The 17,760-nt window shown below is 42.9% G+C and overlaps 1 protein-coding gene across 1 annotated transcript in view; it reads left to right on the top strand.

The window, feature by feature from the left end:
* The window catches only part of LAMC1 (laminin subunit gamma 1), a 174,107-nt gene that overhangs the window by 101,992 nt on the left and 54,355 nt on the right, over positions 1 to 17,760 (top strand). Inside the window, exons 3-8 of the mRNA XM_053243832.1 lie at positions 3,614 to 3,744; positions 5,707 to 5,873; positions 10,814 to 11,002; positions 15,416 to 15,533; positions 15,818 to 15,916; positions 16,955 to 17,091. Of these exons, the coding sequence (XP_053099807.1) occupies positions 3,614 to 3,744; positions 5,707 to 5,873; positions 10,814 to 11,002; positions 15,416 to 15,533; positions 15,818 to 15,916; positions 16,955 to 17,091 (841 nt within the window). The remainder of the gene's footprint in view (positions 1 to 3,613; positions 3,745 to 5,706; positions 5,874 to 10,813; positions 11,003 to 15,415; positions 15,534 to 15,817; positions 15,917 to 16,954; positions 17,092 to 17,760) is intronic.

Below are 17,760 nucleotides of genomic sequence, written 5' to 3'. Positions count from 1 at the left end.
ACTTGTTACTTTTTCCTGGGAGGAATCTCAACCTAGTAGGTCCGTGCTTCAGACTGTGAGATTCTGATAAAATGTATTTTGTCACTTCCTCAGTGCTGTGTAGAAGCAGGCACTACCAGCATGGCTAGCTCTATGCAATACCTGCTGTTTCTGGAACTCAGGGTGAGGTGGGGCTTTTATGGACTCAGAGGCTGTGGGACAGCTGGGAAGGCATGCAGGGACAAAGCACTGGGAGAGGGGAACTACACTTTCCTGAAATCCCTATGGGCTCTGGTTCTATAAAAGGGGCATCCCAGGCACTGGAAATGACAGGTTCTGAGCAGAGCTGGGTGCACGCAACTGCACACCACTGGGGTGGTGATACACGTTTATCAGAATTGGCCGTTTTAATGCACAGGCTTCCAACCTAGTGAAAGTCTTGCGCTTCCTTGCAACACTTTTTACCATATATAAGAAGTATCCAGTGGGCTAGGCTGGGCATGTTTGGACATGGGAGTCTCTTCCCCTGAACCCTCTCACTCTGTTGATAGATTTGCAGAGCCATGAGAATTTCATGTTCAAATGCCCAATGATGTCTGAGGGGCTTAAAAAACAAACTTGCATTTGGAGGCAAGTTTTACATCCAAAAAGGCTTACTTTTCGAGTGTATTGGATTATGAACACCTTACACTTTGAAGAGTCCACCCACATCTGTATTTATGTGTGAGCCACTGGTCTGGGAATGCCTCCTGATTAGGTGACTGGAAGCAGGCAATACAGAACAGCAGACCATTAAGAGAGACAGCAGTCGGCCTCCCCTGTGGTAGCTTCTTAGGGCTCTCAAGCGTCATCAGTTCTTAGTCCATACATTTTTTTATTCTGCTTCTCCTGCAGTGAGCTCAGGGCAATACCCATGGTGCCCCACTTTGTAGTGCTATATGTAAACATAAGAACAGCCCTGCTGGATCAGGTCCAAGGTCCATCTAGTCCAGCATCCTGTTTCACACAGTGGCCCACCAGTAACTATCACACAGTAGCCCACCAGCTGCATGCAACATGCAGCAGCATATTGTATGCAGATGTGTCCAGCATCTCACCACCTCCAATCTACAGTGCATATATATAGTGATGCAGCCTGCTAACTCTAATGGTGGCCATTTTTCTTTAGAGAAGCAGGTCTCATGATGAATGCTTCTGCCAAATAGAGATCAGTTGTAGTGCTTTTCCTTGGTTCAGAGAATCATAGAATGTTATGTTAGTTGGAAGGGACCTTGGAAGTCTTCTAGTCCAGTTTAGTGTAGGAATCTGCTACCACATCTCTGCAAGATGGCCATTCAGCCTCTGTCTGAGAACTTTCTGTCCTGAATCTGCTTCCTTGTGATTTCAGCCCATTGGTTGCTCTCAGAAGCTGTAGAGAATAAAGCTGCTGTTCCTTCTGTGGGACAACTCCTCAGATTTTCATTTCATCTCCAGGTGAAATATACCCAGCTCACTTAACTGTTCCTCATAGAATTTAGTTTCCAGATCCCTCACTGTTTTTGTTGCCCTCCTTTGAATCTGTTGTAGTTTTACAACATTCTCAAAATGTGGTATCCTGAGTGTGGTACCCTGAGCAGGGGCGAAACTATAATAGGGCAAGGAGAGACAGTTGTCTGGGGCCCCACTGCCTTGGGTGACCCCTAGAGGCAACTCACATGACTGACTCCCCCAGCCACGCACCCGCCTGGGCTTCCTTCAGTTGTATTCATCCTCCAAAATTGATGTGAGTGTTAAGACCTGGAGCTACCAGAACAGCATGTCTTTTTCTAGTACCAATAAGGGACTTGCATCGTCCACAATTTACAAAAATGTGTTTTTTATACACACACACACACACACACACACACACACACACACACACACACACTGCTTTTTGTTACCACTATTCAGCCTCATTTAAGATTTCTTTACTTCATGAGCTGGGGTGGGGGTGGGGGTGGGGGCATTTTACAATCTTGTCTCTGAGCCCACTCCAACCTTGCTACACCCCTGACCCTGAGTGGAGTACTATGGTACAGTGCTCCACTCTAATCTCCACACAGATTAGCATGGAAGTGTTACTCCTCGTGATTTAACACTATGCCTCTGTTTATGCAACCTAAAACAACATTCACTTTTTTAGCTGCTTTATCACAGTGCTTGTTCATGCTAGTTAGTGGCTGATTTAAAATAAGAACTTTTTGAGATCTTACAACCTTAGGAATACATAATAAATTTTCACATTTATTTTTACTTCCAAAACAAAGTGATTTGACATCTAAAGTTCATGTCCATATGTAGTGATCAGTCTCTTCTCCCTCTAAAGAGTTAACCAGAAGTGAACCCTTGTCTTGACTGACGGGCTGGTGACCTACAGAGATTGCCCAATTAGTCCACTGGGGGTGGGTGGGACCTAGAGATCTGATGCTGGGAATTCTGGGAACAAAAAAGGAAGTTCAGTGCTGGAGGAGCACAGGAGGACATGTGGCCTTGGAGACTGGCTGCCGGAGAATAACTCTGCAGATCCTTGAAAGACAGGAGGGCAGGAAGTTTGAATTATCATCAGGAGTTTGGTGAGTTCAAGGCAAGGAGCCAGGGCTTGGGCTTTGGGAAGATTAATTTAGGGGAACGTTTTAGTCAAACTTTGCGTTAGAAACTTATATTTCTTTGTATGTGTGCTTTGTATATCCCTGATACTGTCCTAGTATTGTTTACCTGCAACATAATTGAAATAAGAAACACTAGCCTACGCTCAACACACTTAGGGCATTGCAAAAGCCTCTGTAAACCTTTAAGCATGCATTAAGACAACCTATCTTTGTAATCCGATTAAGTATTCTTAAGTGTATCTAAAAGCTGAGAGAGCCTCAGACGGAAGCAGTCTATAGTAATTGAATAAAACTGGGTTTTTTGTTTTCTTTTTACAAGCCTCTGAGTTGTGTTTTTAACTCAGGAAAAGGGGTGGGGGGATTGCTCTGATGCAAACATGTCCTCAAACATTCAGCCACTATAGGTTTTCTCACCACATGTCAGCTTGCACATGGAAGGTTTTTGTACTTGTCCAAGAGTCAGTTAAGAGTGTTTTTCTGGGTTACTCCACCCCAATCCCAGAGAGTTTCTGTAGACAAAAGGGGTGGTGGCGGCAGCATTTTGAACTTAACAACAACGCAGAATAGTTTTAGGAGAGAAGCCTAGCCAGGCAGCTCAGCAGGGATGATTCAGCATTTCCTTCCCTCACGTGAGCTTGCTCTGAGATAAAAGCATTAATCCGCAACACCATAGTTGAACATAATTGCTTGAAATAGGATGACACACTGTGAACACCCCAGTTTTAAAAGTCTCTGTTAATATTGGTAACAACTTTTAACTGTGTTCAGAAGGAGTTCTCTCTATACATAATTTTCTCCCATGCCATCCGAGGAGACTGGTCATCATCCTGTCATTTGCTTTGTGTCTGTCTTTGCCTTTTTATTACTCGCCTTTGCTCACACTTTCCTTAGTTAAATGCCCCTGTCTCTCTCACCCTTGGAAAGCCTTGACATGTTATGCATATTGAGTTTGTGACTTTTCTTATGTGCCTAGCGTGGCATGATTTCACTTCTGTTTTCTTTTTAAGGAATGGGTAACCGCTACTGATATCAGAGTGAGCCTCAATCGCCTGAACACCTTTGGAGATGAAGTTTTTAATGACCCCAAAGTTCTCAAGTCTTACTATTATGCCATTTCTGACTTTGCTGTGGGTGGCAGGTAAGTATTAAACCACCCTTAATTTGAGTAGCTTAGTTATTTGCTGAAGGCACTGGCTGCTTTTCTATGATGAGCCTGTGCCTTTTTTAAAAAAGTAGTTTAAAATGGGAGCATACTTACTGAACCTATTGATCCATACACAGATATTTAACAGGCCCAAGGAGTTTTCCAAAATTATTAATTCATCTTTCAACTTCATTTGCAGTGGATTTACACCACAAGCTCATGTGGTGTGTTTGAGTGCAAATATGCCTCTCCTAATTGCATTTTGTGAAAGGCTTGTCTGTGAAAGAAGACAGGTTGTCAGTGGATGAAAAACATGGCCGTGTGAATTTACTCTTCATCACAATTATGTGATGACAATTATGTGACCATGTAACAGTTCCAAGAAAAATAAAAATGTCTTGCTAGATTGGGAGAAGGTTTAAATTGCAACTTCATGTCTACCATAATTCTTGCTCTCTTTGATTCATAGACAACAGCTTTTGGAAGCTTAACAATATCATAGGAATACTTGTGTTTAATACAGTGCTTTTCAAAATTGTTCAAAATAGTCAGTAATTTTCACAATAACCTTATAAAGTAGGCTAGTAACTTTATCCGTGTAATTTTGTTTTAATGTTGGGACTAATGTTGAGAGAATGGTTTGTGTAAGGTCACCAGTAAAATAAAGTTGATTTTTCTGACTCTTGCAGCACCATCTCTTAAACTTTTAGCACTACTAGTAGAGGTAGTAGTGTTTTATGTAGCACTTTTAATTTGAAGTTGTTTTATGATTTCATCATGTTTGTTCTCCCAGCAAGTAGTTCCTTTATTTTCAGATAAGGTAGCATCCCGTATCTGTATGTCATAGTCCTTCAGTCTGTGTTCCCCTGTCTGTGAAACAAAAATACTAGTGATCTCTCTCACACAAAGTTGTGAAGGCAAACACAACTAAGACTGTAAAGCACTTGAAATGTTTCTAAAATGCTGTGTAAATGATAGGTAGCTCTATCAGTGGCAGAGTTGGCTGGCTTAACAATTTTAAAGGACTTTTTTAAAAAAAGTCTCAATGTGCATCCCAGGTCAGCAGCTATCTTTAAAATGTTGCCCTTTTTGGAGGTGAGCAAGGTTGGAAGTGCCAGCAGCATTGGTTCCATCCACTGGCTCACTCCTTCATGAACTAGGGCAATGCCTAAAGACCCATTAAGCAGCTTCCCCCTCAGAGCCTTGGTCAGCATTTTTACGTACTTCAGCTCCTCACTTCTGTGTGTCTTGGTCGTGCGTGTGAGAGAGAGAGAGAGAGAGAGAGAGAGGGCCAGTAGTTTTTCCTGGTAAGTGGATAACTCTTACAGTTACATTGGGAGTTACATCCCAACACTAATTTGTTCAGGGCAGGAATTGTGGAGTGAAGGAATGCTTTGTCTGTGTCTCAGTGTGAGCAGATGAGGTGCATAGTGGCAGGGCTCTGTCAAAACTTCTGTCAGCATTCATACTGTGGAGAAGGTGGTTAGAGCCATTGGCCAATGTCTTAGCTTAGGAGATATCAGATGTGATTACATAAGGCAGGGCCTGGGCGATGGGTGTACACCACTGGAGGCTAGATTGGGCCTGTGGTCTTGCTGGTTGCCATCTTGCTGGTTGCCATCTGTGGTCTTGCTGGTTGCCATTCTTCATTAGGGAACGTAAAAAGAATCTCAATCCTCAGCTGAAATGCACTAGGATTTTCCTCCTTTTAAAAACATCAAATTGCTGTCTTATAGTACTGGGTGTTTATAAGTTGTTTTGATAAAATAAGATTACTTCCTTTGTTGTTAGAGTAATTTCCACTGCTTCAGGGTCTCCTCCCTCTTAGAAGGAACAGCCAGATCCCAGGAATCCCTCCTCTGTGGGATTTGAATCCGTCTGGGGTTGCGTAGGAGGCTTGGACTTGTTTGAGGCACAAGATGTACAGTTTGTCTGAAGTCTGTTCCTGCCTTCCAGATGCAAGTGTAACGGCCACGCGAGCGAGTGTGTGAAGAATGAATATGGAAAGCTCTCTTGCAGTTGCAAGCACAATACCTTCGGGGTTGACTGTGAAAAGTGCCTCCCTTTTTACAACGACCGGCCTTGGCGAAGAGCAACAGCAGAGAGTGCCAGCGAATGTTTGCGTAAGTGTGTGTTGGGGTTGTTCTTAAATAATCTGGCTTTGTCCAAGAAAAAACAAAAAAACACTCTGCCAATTATTTCACCACCTCCTACTGTCAAGTGGGTGGTAGCCAATTTTAAGATTCCCTTCAGTATGTTGTATGTCTTCCCTTTTCCTCCTGGCAAGCTCCAGTTGCTTCTTGTCTCTGCCATCCTGCATTAATGCAGGAGCCTAACACATTTTTAAACTTGCCCCCAGTGTCTTGGCATTCATGTTATTGCTCGACACATAAAACGTGGTAGAAATGTATTTCATCCTGCAGGGGCTGGAGCAATTCTTCTGTCTCAGTTCCATATTACATTGGCTGCTATTGGTTTATTATCTATGATTATTGTTGGCATTCCTAGATGTTTACCAAGCTGAAAAACGTATTTCTCTCTCATGCATCATTAATTTAGTGTAGTACTGTAGACTCAACTAATTAGTACCAGGACCATGACTCTTGTATGCTAAAATAATCTGTGCCAGAATGACCCCCTGCAACCTACACGGATTGTGCAAAATAATGCATATTTGCTCACTTCTCTAAATTGCCATAATTCTACTCTTAATTATGGGGAAGTGGTACAGAACTATGTAGAAGGCACTGAAACCTTGTCCTCTGACATTTGGAAATTCTATTTCAGCTTCTGAAATAGAATTATTTTAGCTTCTGAGTCTTTCCCTGGTATTGTCCCCTTTTCAAGCACACCTTTGCAGCCACAAGTGTGGGTTTGCTTTTTAAATGAAAACTGAGATCTTTAGGAAGCCGAATCCTGCATGAAGTTACAGCCTCTGATTTGTCTAAGCTCTTGCAGAATTTTGGTGCATACCCAGCCTTGGTAATTATTCCAAAATGTAGCTTTTGAGGCAGTCTGAGAAAAGGGCAGTAATCTGGATTTATTTACTCCCAATGAGAAGTGAGGTCTAGAGACTTGGGCCTTAATCATCAGAGCAAGGTCCTGCTGTCACCCAAGGAACTGCTGTGAACCGGACACTGGAAAAACATTTCCTGGTCTTAAGGTGGGTTGGGTAAAAATGATACTGTTGAGATTGGAAATGGTTATCAAAAATAGCCCTAGTACCCATACCCATCTTGGCTGATACAGAGCAAACAACCTCCTTCAAGATAGCTTAGATTTGTGCTAGCTCAAAGATTCCAGAGTGACTGTATCCACCACAAACAGCTGGAAGAAGGGAGCAGCTTGGTATCAACCCTTCAGTCAATGTCTAGAATAGCTTTTTGCCAGGCAAAGGGATGGGGGTGAGGAGAATAAGAGAGTACTTTTGCTAAAATGATCTTCACTGCAGTCCAGAGGTTTTCGCTTGCAGTAAGAGACTGCACATAGTGGCCTGTCAGAACTTGCACACACACTGCAAAGAGAGTTTGCTTGGACTGAGATGTGGGGAGGTAGACAGTTGCTGGAAGGTAAAGTAGGTTTGGCAGGAGGATTCAAAAACTGTAAGGTACTTTGGGTGGAGTCTTGAGTAAAGCTTAAGGTATAAATATAATGCATAAAGTAACCTGCCTGCTTATCCTACCAGTATGAAATGGCTATTTCCATTCGCTTGTGGCAGTCTTTCCCCAATCTTTTCTGGGTTTGTTTCCCCAACTTTCAAGTTGGAGACACACATCACTCTTGCATTCAAGGAGAGCGATATAGGTATACATACATACATACATTTGAATATAATTATATTATATTCTCACTCTCTATCAGATTTGAGATCAGCTGGAATGTATTATAACTGTGGGATCACTCACAGGATTCTGCATTTCTCTGTGCCCAGTTGGTGAGGAATGGGGGACTATGTTTTCTTAGCAGTGTTTTTGTTTCTGGGATTCCCCCCACATCTCTTAGCTGTAGCACAGGCTGCATCAGAAAATCCTGCTGTGTCCTTTGTACCATACTTGAGATTATATGCTGGCATGCAACACAGACTGTGCAGAATGAGTGTTTCACAGAGATTCCCCACTGTGAGGGGCATAGATGGATAGGTGCAACCAACATCCTGGCTTGATTTTTGAAGCCACAGTTCAGCCCCTCTTATTGCATACTAGTGTGTTCTGTCATGCAATGTTGGAATCAGCAGCTAATTGTCTGGAAAGAGGGGAGGAGTGTCTTCAAAATACAGTCCTTCTTCCTAACTTTAACACATACCCAAACGTTCTCAGCTGTCCATGTGAATCTGTAGTTTGAGTCGAAGGCCTGACAAAACTGATGCCTCTTGTTCTGCCTTGCATCCTAGACATGAGCAATTAGGTCCGTCTGTGTTTAGGAAAGCAGAAACTTTTCTCTCTCACACAGGATGCAGCTGGGGGAGGCTGGTCTCACCGTTATCTTTTCCTGCCGTTTGCATGCCAAAGAGCAGCATAACTGTGTGGGAGGGCTGTGGGAAGGCTGGAGCACAGCTGGAAAGACAGCCAGGTGGAAAATCCTAGTACACTGTCTGCTATCTCAATCTCACTGCTTTGTCCCTGTTTTCCAAAGGCTGCTTCCACTTACTAGAACAGTGGTGGCCAACCTTGCATGGCAAATGAGCCACAAGTCAGTCCTACAGACTGCCATTCTGGTACAATCATGGCTCTCACTCCTTCCCTTGTTTTGGGGTGGCTTTGACCTTACATTAGAGGTGAGTAGGAGTATGGGGGTCAGGGAGAGCCAGCATCATGTAGCAGTTAGAGCAGCGTTCTCTATTGTAAAGCCTTGAGTTCAGTGGTGTCCCTCTTCAGCTCCCTGACTAATGGTTTACTGGGCCTGAGTGAACTTTCGGGCAAAGTTGAATATTCTGCACAATCCCCTTGACATAATGGGGAGATGTCCATTGTCACTGTGCAGTGCTGCACTTTGTCCAGCCCTGGGGGTCTGTGGTGGGGGGCTTCTTTAAGGGAAACTGAGTTCTCTTGCCTGCAGCATCTTGGAAGGTGTGCATAGAATGCAAGGGATGTGTTGCCCTTCCCCGGCTTTCCTCATTGAGCTCTTAAGAGTGCTCTGTGTCTCTGAGAGGCCCCTCCGAGAACTGAGAAGAGTGCAGTGCTGTGTGGAGGTCAGTACAGTGGGAAATGGCTCTCATATTGAAGGGTTGGGTTTTGTTTTTTTTAACCAAAGTGACCCCTGCTTGAAAAAGAATAGTGAAGCTCACTGAGTTTGAAGAAGGTTGGACCTTGACTGGGAAAGACCTGAGTTCAACTTGCAAGATCAGACCCAAGGCCTATCTAGTCCAGCATCCTGTTCCCCACAGTACCTCACCCCAGCTACCTCCTGGGAAGCTCACAGGCAAGAGATGAAGGCATGCCCCCTCTCCTGCTGTCGCTCCCCTGCAACTGTTATTTAGAGGCTTCTTGCCTCTGAGCCTGGAGGTAGCCTATAACCATCAAGATTAGTAGCCACTGATAGACCTATCCTCCATACATTTGTCTAAGCCCCTTTTTAAAGCCATCCAAGCTGGTGGCCATCATTATAGCCCATGGCATAGAATTCCAAAGATTAATTATGTGTTGTATGGAACAAGTACTTTTGTCAGTCCTAAATTTCCTGGACATCAGTTTTGGTTTTATTATTTATTATTCATTTATTAGATTTATATACCGCCCTTCCAAAATGGCTCAGGGCGGTTTAGTGTTAGTGAGGGAGAAGAATTTCTCTCTACCCACTCTCTCTGCACCATACATAATTTTATAGATCTCTATCATGTCTCTTCTTAGTCATCATTTTTTTCCTAAACTAAAAAGTCACAGATATTGTAGCCTTGCCTCATAAGAAAGGTGCTCCAGGCCCCAATCATCTTGGTCATCCTCTTCTGCACCTTTTCCACTTCTACAATGTCCCTCTTGAGATATGGAGACCAGAAACTGTAAACAATACTCCAGATGGGATCATACCATAGATTTGTATAAGGGCATTACAATATTACAGCTTTATTTTCAATCCCATTCTAATGATCCTGAGCATGGAATATGCATTTTAACAGCTGCTGCACACTGAGTCGACAGTTTCATTGAGCTGTCCACCACAACCCTAAGATCCTTCTCCTGGTCAGTCACCAACAGCTTAGACCCCATCACTGTATATGTGAAGTTGGGTTTGTTTGGGCCCCAGTGTGCATCACTTTACACTTAGTTACATCAAACCACATTTGCCATATTGTTGCCCACTTGTCCAGTTTGGAGAGATCCTTTTGGAGCAACTGGCCCTATCCATCCCCAGCACAACATCCCTCCAGTGGCTGTTTCTGTTTTAAATTATGAGCCCTTTGGGACAAGGAGTCCCCCACCCCAATATCTATCTGTCTATCTCCCTCCCTCCCTCCCTTTTATAGCTTCACTGACTGCACTTGTTAGCCACACTAGCATTCTTCTGGACTTTGTGGTATCTTTCCTTTTTGGTATACATTCTGAGCTTCTTTTATTGTGATTTTAAATAAACTCCATGCATTCTGGAGCAAATTGACCCTCCTGATTTTTCCCTTTCAGCTTTCTTTTCACCCAACTCCTCATTTTAGAGAGGTTACCTCTTCTGAAGTCCAAAATGTCCATGTTAGACTTCCTTGGCAATTCTCTACTGGCTTTTTTCTTTAAAGGGTAGACTAGAAAGGAAGATTGTATAGATTGGTGTCCCCTCCACCCCACCCCTGGTTCAGATAAGATTCCATCTTTACTATACAGAAAACAAACTCTTAACTTGATTTCCCCCAGACAGACAGAAATAATTGCTTAATTTTTGGTTCCTCTTCATCATCCCTACCCCATTCGTAATTCCTCAGACATTTGCTTTTGCTTTTTATATTATTCTATGTGCCTGGACTGAACAACTTGTCTTACAGCATTATAATCTTTGTAGTATTTAGTTCTGAACTGTTGTGGTGAAGATGTAGTGGTGGGTTATAAATGAACATGCTTTTTGTATTTGTGTTTTTTTATAGCCTGCAACTGCAACGGACGATCGCAGGAGTGTTACTTTGATTCTGAGCTGTACCGTTCCACGGGCCATGGTGGCCATTGTACAGGCTGTTTTGGTAACACTGCTGGGCCCAGCTGTGAGAGGTGTCGGGAGAACTTTTACCGTCTTGGAAGTGAAGAATCATGTCTGCCATGCAATTGCAACCCTGTTGGTGAGTGGTAGAGATGCTGAATCTCTCTGTTTTCACAGAGGGGTGTGGGTAGTAATGCATCATGCCTTGAAATGGTATGGGGAAGTAATTTATAGGATGTATGTGTATCATGTTAAAATTTTAGCAGGTATCCGCCATGGGTCCCAGGGGATGGGGAAGAGGATGCAGACCTCTTGCTTGCACACCCTTGCATATGGTCCTTGTTAGTGTGACTGGGTGGAAGGCAGCTCTTGGAAGAGGCAACAGTGTCCCCAAGTACAACACTTTACAACTTCCATTGGGAATGGGGGTTAATTTAACTTGCTGTCTACTCCTGGGTAAAATGATGCTAGGGACAGCTTTAGCCATTCTATTTTTTTAGTCACATGAGTGTGACTTAGAAAAAGAATTTCTCTGTTGGACATAAAGTAATATATAAATATAATTGTGGTTAAAAAATTAAAACAAAATGTTCATGTTAAGCAGATTTGCATTCACCTATGCAGTGATCATTTTTGAGCTATAAGTTCTGTACAGGAGATAAAGGTGAGGTGTGCACATTCATACATTAATGTAAGCTGTGAAATGTTTCTCAAACAGACTGGAGGTGTTTCAGGACTCTTCCTCCCTGTCCTTGTGCTATGTTTGTTTGCTTTTGCACTGGGTTTCCCAAAATTAGGAGCCCTTTACTCAGAAAGGCTTCCTACTGTTCTCTCTCGCCTAGTCTCATTCCTACATTTCCCTTGTGCCTTCTGATAGGTGAGGCAAAACCTTACCAAGTATAAATGTCACATTGAGTCACAGCAATGAAAGTTGAAAGCTCAGGTACAGTATTTGAGAGTAAATTTAGAAGGCCTGATAAGCAGTATTAAAACTTTGTAGTGTATCCTCTTCCAGCTTTGGTCAGCCTGTTGGTGTTCTCCAATTAGGTGTCGACGGGGGAGTGTGACTCGGTTGGCGTGGGAGGCACTGCTTTGCAGTGGTTCTGGTTCTACTCCTGTCTCCTGGGTAGGTTCCAGATGGTGTCTCTTGGAGATTGTTCCTCTTCAAATCAAGAGCTATTGTATGGGGTCCCGCAGGGTTCCATTCTATCTCCAATGTTTTTTAACATCTACATGAAACCGCTGGGAATGATCAGGGCATTTGGTGCAGGGTGTTATCAATAAGTTGATGATGCCCAAATGTATTTCTCCATGTCAGCTTAGGAAGTGGCTTAGATCTGCCTGATATGGTTGGGGTTGCTCTCCCTCAGAAAGAGCAGGTACATAGTCTGGGAATACTTCTGGACCCAAACCTCTCCCAGGTTGAGGCAATGACCAGGAGGGCTTTCTGTCAGCATCAGCTGATACACCAGCTATGTCCGTTTCTGGAGATAAATGATCTTAACAGTGGTGCATCTGCTGGTAACATCCAGACTTGACTACTGCAAAGTGCTCTACATTAGGCTGCTTTTGTATGTAGACTGGAAACAGCAATTGGTACAAAATGTCACAGCCAGGTTGGTCTCTGGGGTTACTCGAAGAGATCATATTTCAGCCATTTTAAAAGAACTACACTGGCTGCCAATAAGTTTCCAGGCAAAATACAAAGTGCTGGTTATTAGCTATAAAGCCCTGAATGACTTGAGTCCAAGGTATTTAAGAAAACGCCTTCATGTACCCCACTGCCTATTAAGGGAGGTAGTGAGAGATAATCTGGAGGGGTCCGGATGCCTTTGCCACTGGGTTGGCTGGTGGCGACTCAAAACTTGGCTTTTTCTAGGGTTGCCCCAGGAGTTTGATATTTACTTCCTAATGAAATTAGGGCCTCCCTTTCTCTGGATGTTTTTAAGAAGGACCTGAAAACATACCTGTTTAGTTAGGCTTTTAGTTTATAGTTTTAAAGTTTAAAGTTTTAGAGGTTTTAATTTTTATTTTAAACTGTTCTAGTTGTATTAAGGTTTTAATTGTGTGTTTAGATTATGAACTGCCCAGGGACTTGTGTAAGGGGTTATATAAAAATGTGGTAATAAAATAAATATCCAGTGACACACAGGCAACCAGTGTATAGTGTGTGTGTCTGTGTGTATTAAGATGTTTTTATCTGAGTAATTGTTTCTAAATAATTATAGACTAGATGGAAGAATGTTAACTGTATATGGTAAAGGCTCTTGCGAGCTCTTTGTTTCTAAACTATCTCGCTTTGTTTAATCCTCTTTAAGCTTTTGGATTTGTTCCCTCAGTCTTTTTCTAGCCTAAAAATGAAGTAAATTCTTGCTGTAAGGAAAGGCTGGTTTCAGCTATCCTCCTGCTTGAAAAGCTAAATTGGTTTGAAGGCACCCTTGATATCCATGCATTAGATGCCAGTTAGCTTCTGGGTTCTATTCAGCTGGTTTTGATTTGCAAAGCTCTAATGTAGGCGTTTGTAATTGGAAGCCCTTGGGCCATATCCAGCCCCTTACAGGAGCTGCCTAATCCCCGGGAGGCTTTACACATAGGGCTTCTGCCCCGAATCTCCTTCGGGAGAGAGTGTGTGGGTTCACAAACAGGCCAAACTTACCCTGAAGTTCTGTCGAGATTCTTGAACTCACTCTACACACAAGTCAGGCTTTGTCTTGCAAATTCTAGCTTATCTCGAGGTATTTCTGGATTTTAAAAATGCTGACTTTAAGCTACTTTTTCTGAAAACCCTGGAGCAAACAGGGAGAGGCACTGACGTAGAACAAGAGAGTGTAGGAGGCATGCTCTCTTTACAAATGCAGATCTACACACACACACACACACACCATTGGCTAGACGGAAAACACTGACACCTGCATGTGGACTTGTTTCAAAAGAAAACCGGGAACAGAGGGGAGGGGCTACTTCCCTCAATGCCACGAGTGTAGTTCGAAGTGGCTTCGCTCAACATTTACCCTGAAGCCAAGTGCAAATAACTCCCTTGTGCCAGCCAAACCACAGCAATTGAGTTCACTGTTTTTTGCTTTGCTGGTCTAAGACCATAAATAAAACTTACTTACTTACTGGCGAAACAATTCAGGAGATGGGTGAGACAGTGGTCCATCACCCCATGGTCACTTATCAAAGTAGCCCTCTAGGAAAACTCACAATGACCCGTGCTTTAACAGATTGGCACCAGTGTTGTTTCAAAAAGTGCCTCTCACAAAACCTGTTGAGATAATCAGAGTTCCATTCCATCTTCTGAGGCTATAGAATAAACTCCCAGGTGAAGTCTGACAGTTGACCTTTCGTGTTTAGGGGGGGAAATAGATCCCAATCCTTCCTGTGTTAACCTTTTTGGACTGGTGAACCTGCTGGTGCTATTGGTGTGTTGCTTGGCCTAGTTCTCACTGAGCAGGCAAAACTAGGGTTAGGTATACCACTTCAGGTGGGAGCTCATGTGACAGAATGATCCTCCATAAAAGAAAAACATATTGTTGCATATAGAAATTTCTCTGAGTTCAATGTAGCAGATGACTGGATGGTTTCCTGGGAGACAGTACCATTAATACAAATACCCTTTTCTCATGGGCTTTTAAGATTTCTTAGCTGTAGAAGGATTGAGGTGCCAAATGTTAAGCAGTAAAGTGGTAAATCAAGGAAAATTAAACAACATGTCTCTGTGTTCTGCCTGAGGAGCAGAACTGCAAATAAGCATACAGGGCCATGACCTGCTATGAGGTCTCAGATGCAAGTTAGATGGCACTGGCAGTAAAATGGAGATGAAGAGAGAGCAAGTAGAGAGCCAGAATGTTAGTACTTTGCATTTAAATGCATGTGCCCTATTTTGAACACTCTAAAGCACTACACACATGCAAAGTGTTGAATATCAGGTGGTCACAGCATGAATGTAGCAACTGGCCTGGTTTTTTTTGAGTAGCACTAGAACCAGGGGTCATCCCATGAAACTGATTGCTGGGAAATTTAGGAACAGTAAATGGAGGTAGCTTGATGACAACCAACAACCTGGATGGCTTTAAGAGGGGTTTGGATAAGTTCACGAAGGAGTGGTCTATCAACAGCTACTAGTGGGAGGGCTATAGGCCATCTCCAGCCTCAAAGGCAGGATGCCTCTGAGTACAAGTTGTGGGGGAGTAAGAGCTGGAGTGAGGCTGTGCCTCAACTGCTGCCTATGGGCTTCCAGTGGCATCTGGTGGGCCACTGTGTAAAACAGGATGCTGGACTAGATGGGCCTTGGGCCTGATCCAGCAGGGCTGTTCTTATGTTCACTGGTAAGACCTGTAACACTTGGTACACTATGCACTGCTGCAAATTGTGCTTCAGCTTGTTTAACCTAGATAATATCACTCTAGTCCTTGCCATCATGTAAGAAATATGCTAGTGTGATCTTCTCTGACTACTCTGCATCCTTATCCTCACTCTTTACAGCACTTGAGAACGGTAGACTGGGTGTGTGTGTGTGCATTTTAAAACAGTATCTTATTTGTTTCCACAGGCTCCCTCAGCACACAGTGTGACAACTATGGACGGTGCAGTTGTAAACCCGGTGTGATGGGTGACAAATGTGATAGGTGTCAACCTGGCTTCCACTCTCTCACAGAGGCTGGTTGCAGGTAAACATTAATTGCTCCCATAAATGAAAAAAATAGCGCATCAAGGGTGAACATAGTTTCCCCACTTCTCCCCAAGTGTTCTGATAGTCTGGTCTAGATAAAGCATCTAGAAAACACCTGATTGCCACTAATTTCCTAACATCACTGCCTGGAGATATCCATGTCAGGTGATATAAAAATATGTTAAATAAATAATTTACACGCACACACACCCCAACAAATGCCAACTTTTGTAGAAATCATTCTACTCTAGTCTGTGACCAGGCTTCTTTGTTCTCCCTCAGGCGGTGCTCCTGCGATCCTGCTGGCAGCACAGATGAGTGCAACATGGAAACAGGACGCTGCACTTGCAAAGACCATGTAGAAGGGTTCAACTGTGAGAGGTAATTTGTTTGTGTTATGCATTTTGCATTATGTCTATCAGTGTTGCATGTTTGTATTGTATGCTTACTCCCAAGGAGTTCAGGGCAGACAACACATTTTCAAGTTTTATTTTTACAAAAGTCCTGTAAGGAAGGTTAGGCTGAGAGGTGGTGATTTGTCCAAGACAGTGAGCTTCATAGCTGAGAGTAGTTCCACGCTTTGACTTCCTTCCTCTTTGCAAACAGCAGACGAGGTAGCACACCTGTGTCTGGGTTGTACCATATCACATGGCGGGGCTCTCAGTAGAATGCTCCTCCATACAAACAAGTTTGCTGAAGACTGAACCTTTTGTCTGGCATTCCATTTTTCTATGTGCAGGACATGTATTTATATAAAGGAAAATTCAGTCACGTGAGGTTCCACCTGCATTTTGGAGTGGTACCACTCAAAAAGAGGGTTATCACCTCATCCACTGTGTTTCTGTGACAATAGTGGGATAGTATCAGTGTTTCCTACAGCAGACATAAAGTGTGAATTTAGCTATTTATGAAAAGCACATGTCTGTGGAAATTACTATTCATATATTTGTGTGCAGGTTGGGCTCCTGTATTCTACCAAAGAAAAGCACAGGGCTCTGTGGTCACCAGGAATCTACACCGACTTGACAGCACAACTTTACTTTATATTCAGCATCCACAGCTGTGTATGACAAATAGTTAATAACCATACACAATTGATTATAAAGCGAGGAGCCTCTTTTGTGATTTGAACCCAGATTTTCTGGCCGAAGTCCAGTCCCATAGCAACAATAGCACAGGGAAAGGGCAACCTCTCTCTCATCTCAGTTTCACCTTTTATTCTTCTAGGATGCTGGCTTGTTACTTTACATGGAGGGAAGTGCTGTGGAGTTACGGTGCGGCACTTTTCCACACTAGCCCAGTTAAATGAGTGGTCTAGCCCAGTTAAATGAGATTTTCCTAAAAGTTTGACCATAGATGAAGAGGCAGAAGATGAGTTGTGGGAAATGGATTATCAAAATTCATTGTTCTTGTTTTTAGGTGCAAACCTGGTTTTTTTAATATGGATCCAGCCAATCCTAAGGGATGTACTCCCTGCTTCTGTTATGGGCACTCGTCTGTCTGTACCAATGACATTGGCTACAGTATTTACAGAATTACTTCCAGCTTCCAGATTGGTAAGTTCAGGCTGACTTGAACAAAACCGTTTTTTTATACTGTGCAGGCCACAAAGTTTTTAAATAATTTATCATCACTTAATACAGGAGCAGTGCTGCATTCCATCTGTACTACGATGTTCCAGTAACATAAATCAAGTCAAGATAAAGTATACGTTGATAAGATGGCAACATGAATAGCTTAGGCTTTGCAGCAAATTAATCTGGCAATGTTAATTTCAGTAAACTCAATTTGTTAAGCAATTGGGAGTACCACATAATTTATACACTTTAATGAGCTGCGCTTTAATTAAAAAACCTGCCATAACTTTAGCCAACTCTTCATTGAAATTGGTTGAATTTTGCAGCTTTCAACTTTCAGTTTAGATTTCTTAATAACTTAAGTTAGGATTGGTCAAATGTGAGCTGAATTCACCCCCGTCCCAAGCAGCTTTATCTGACTTGTCACATTTTGATCAAGTTGTGGAAATCAAATTTCAGTTTTACTTTGTAGAGAAAAGAACCAACTAATCACCTGTATATTTCATATGCATTTCATTGCATTGCCTTTCTCATGCTCTTTGCGGTAAGGTAAAGGACTACTGCCAGTCTGTCTCTTGAGGGCATCTTTCAGGAAGGCCTTTTGGTCTGCAGCACTTCCCCACCCCGCTTCACCATAATCAGGGATGT

The sequence above is a fragment of the Hemicordylus capensis genome, chromosome 4 (assembly GCF_027244095.1).
Source record: "Hemicordylus capensis ecotype Gifberg chromosome 4, rHemCap1.1.pri, whole genome shotgun sequence".
Classification (NCBI taxonomy): domain Eukaryota; kingdom Metazoa; phylum Chordata; class Lepidosauria; order Squamata; family Cordylidae; genus Hemicordylus; species Hemicordylus capensis.
Note: the sequence above shows the minus strand (reverse complement) of the source record. Positions and strands in the feature narration are given on the sequence as shown.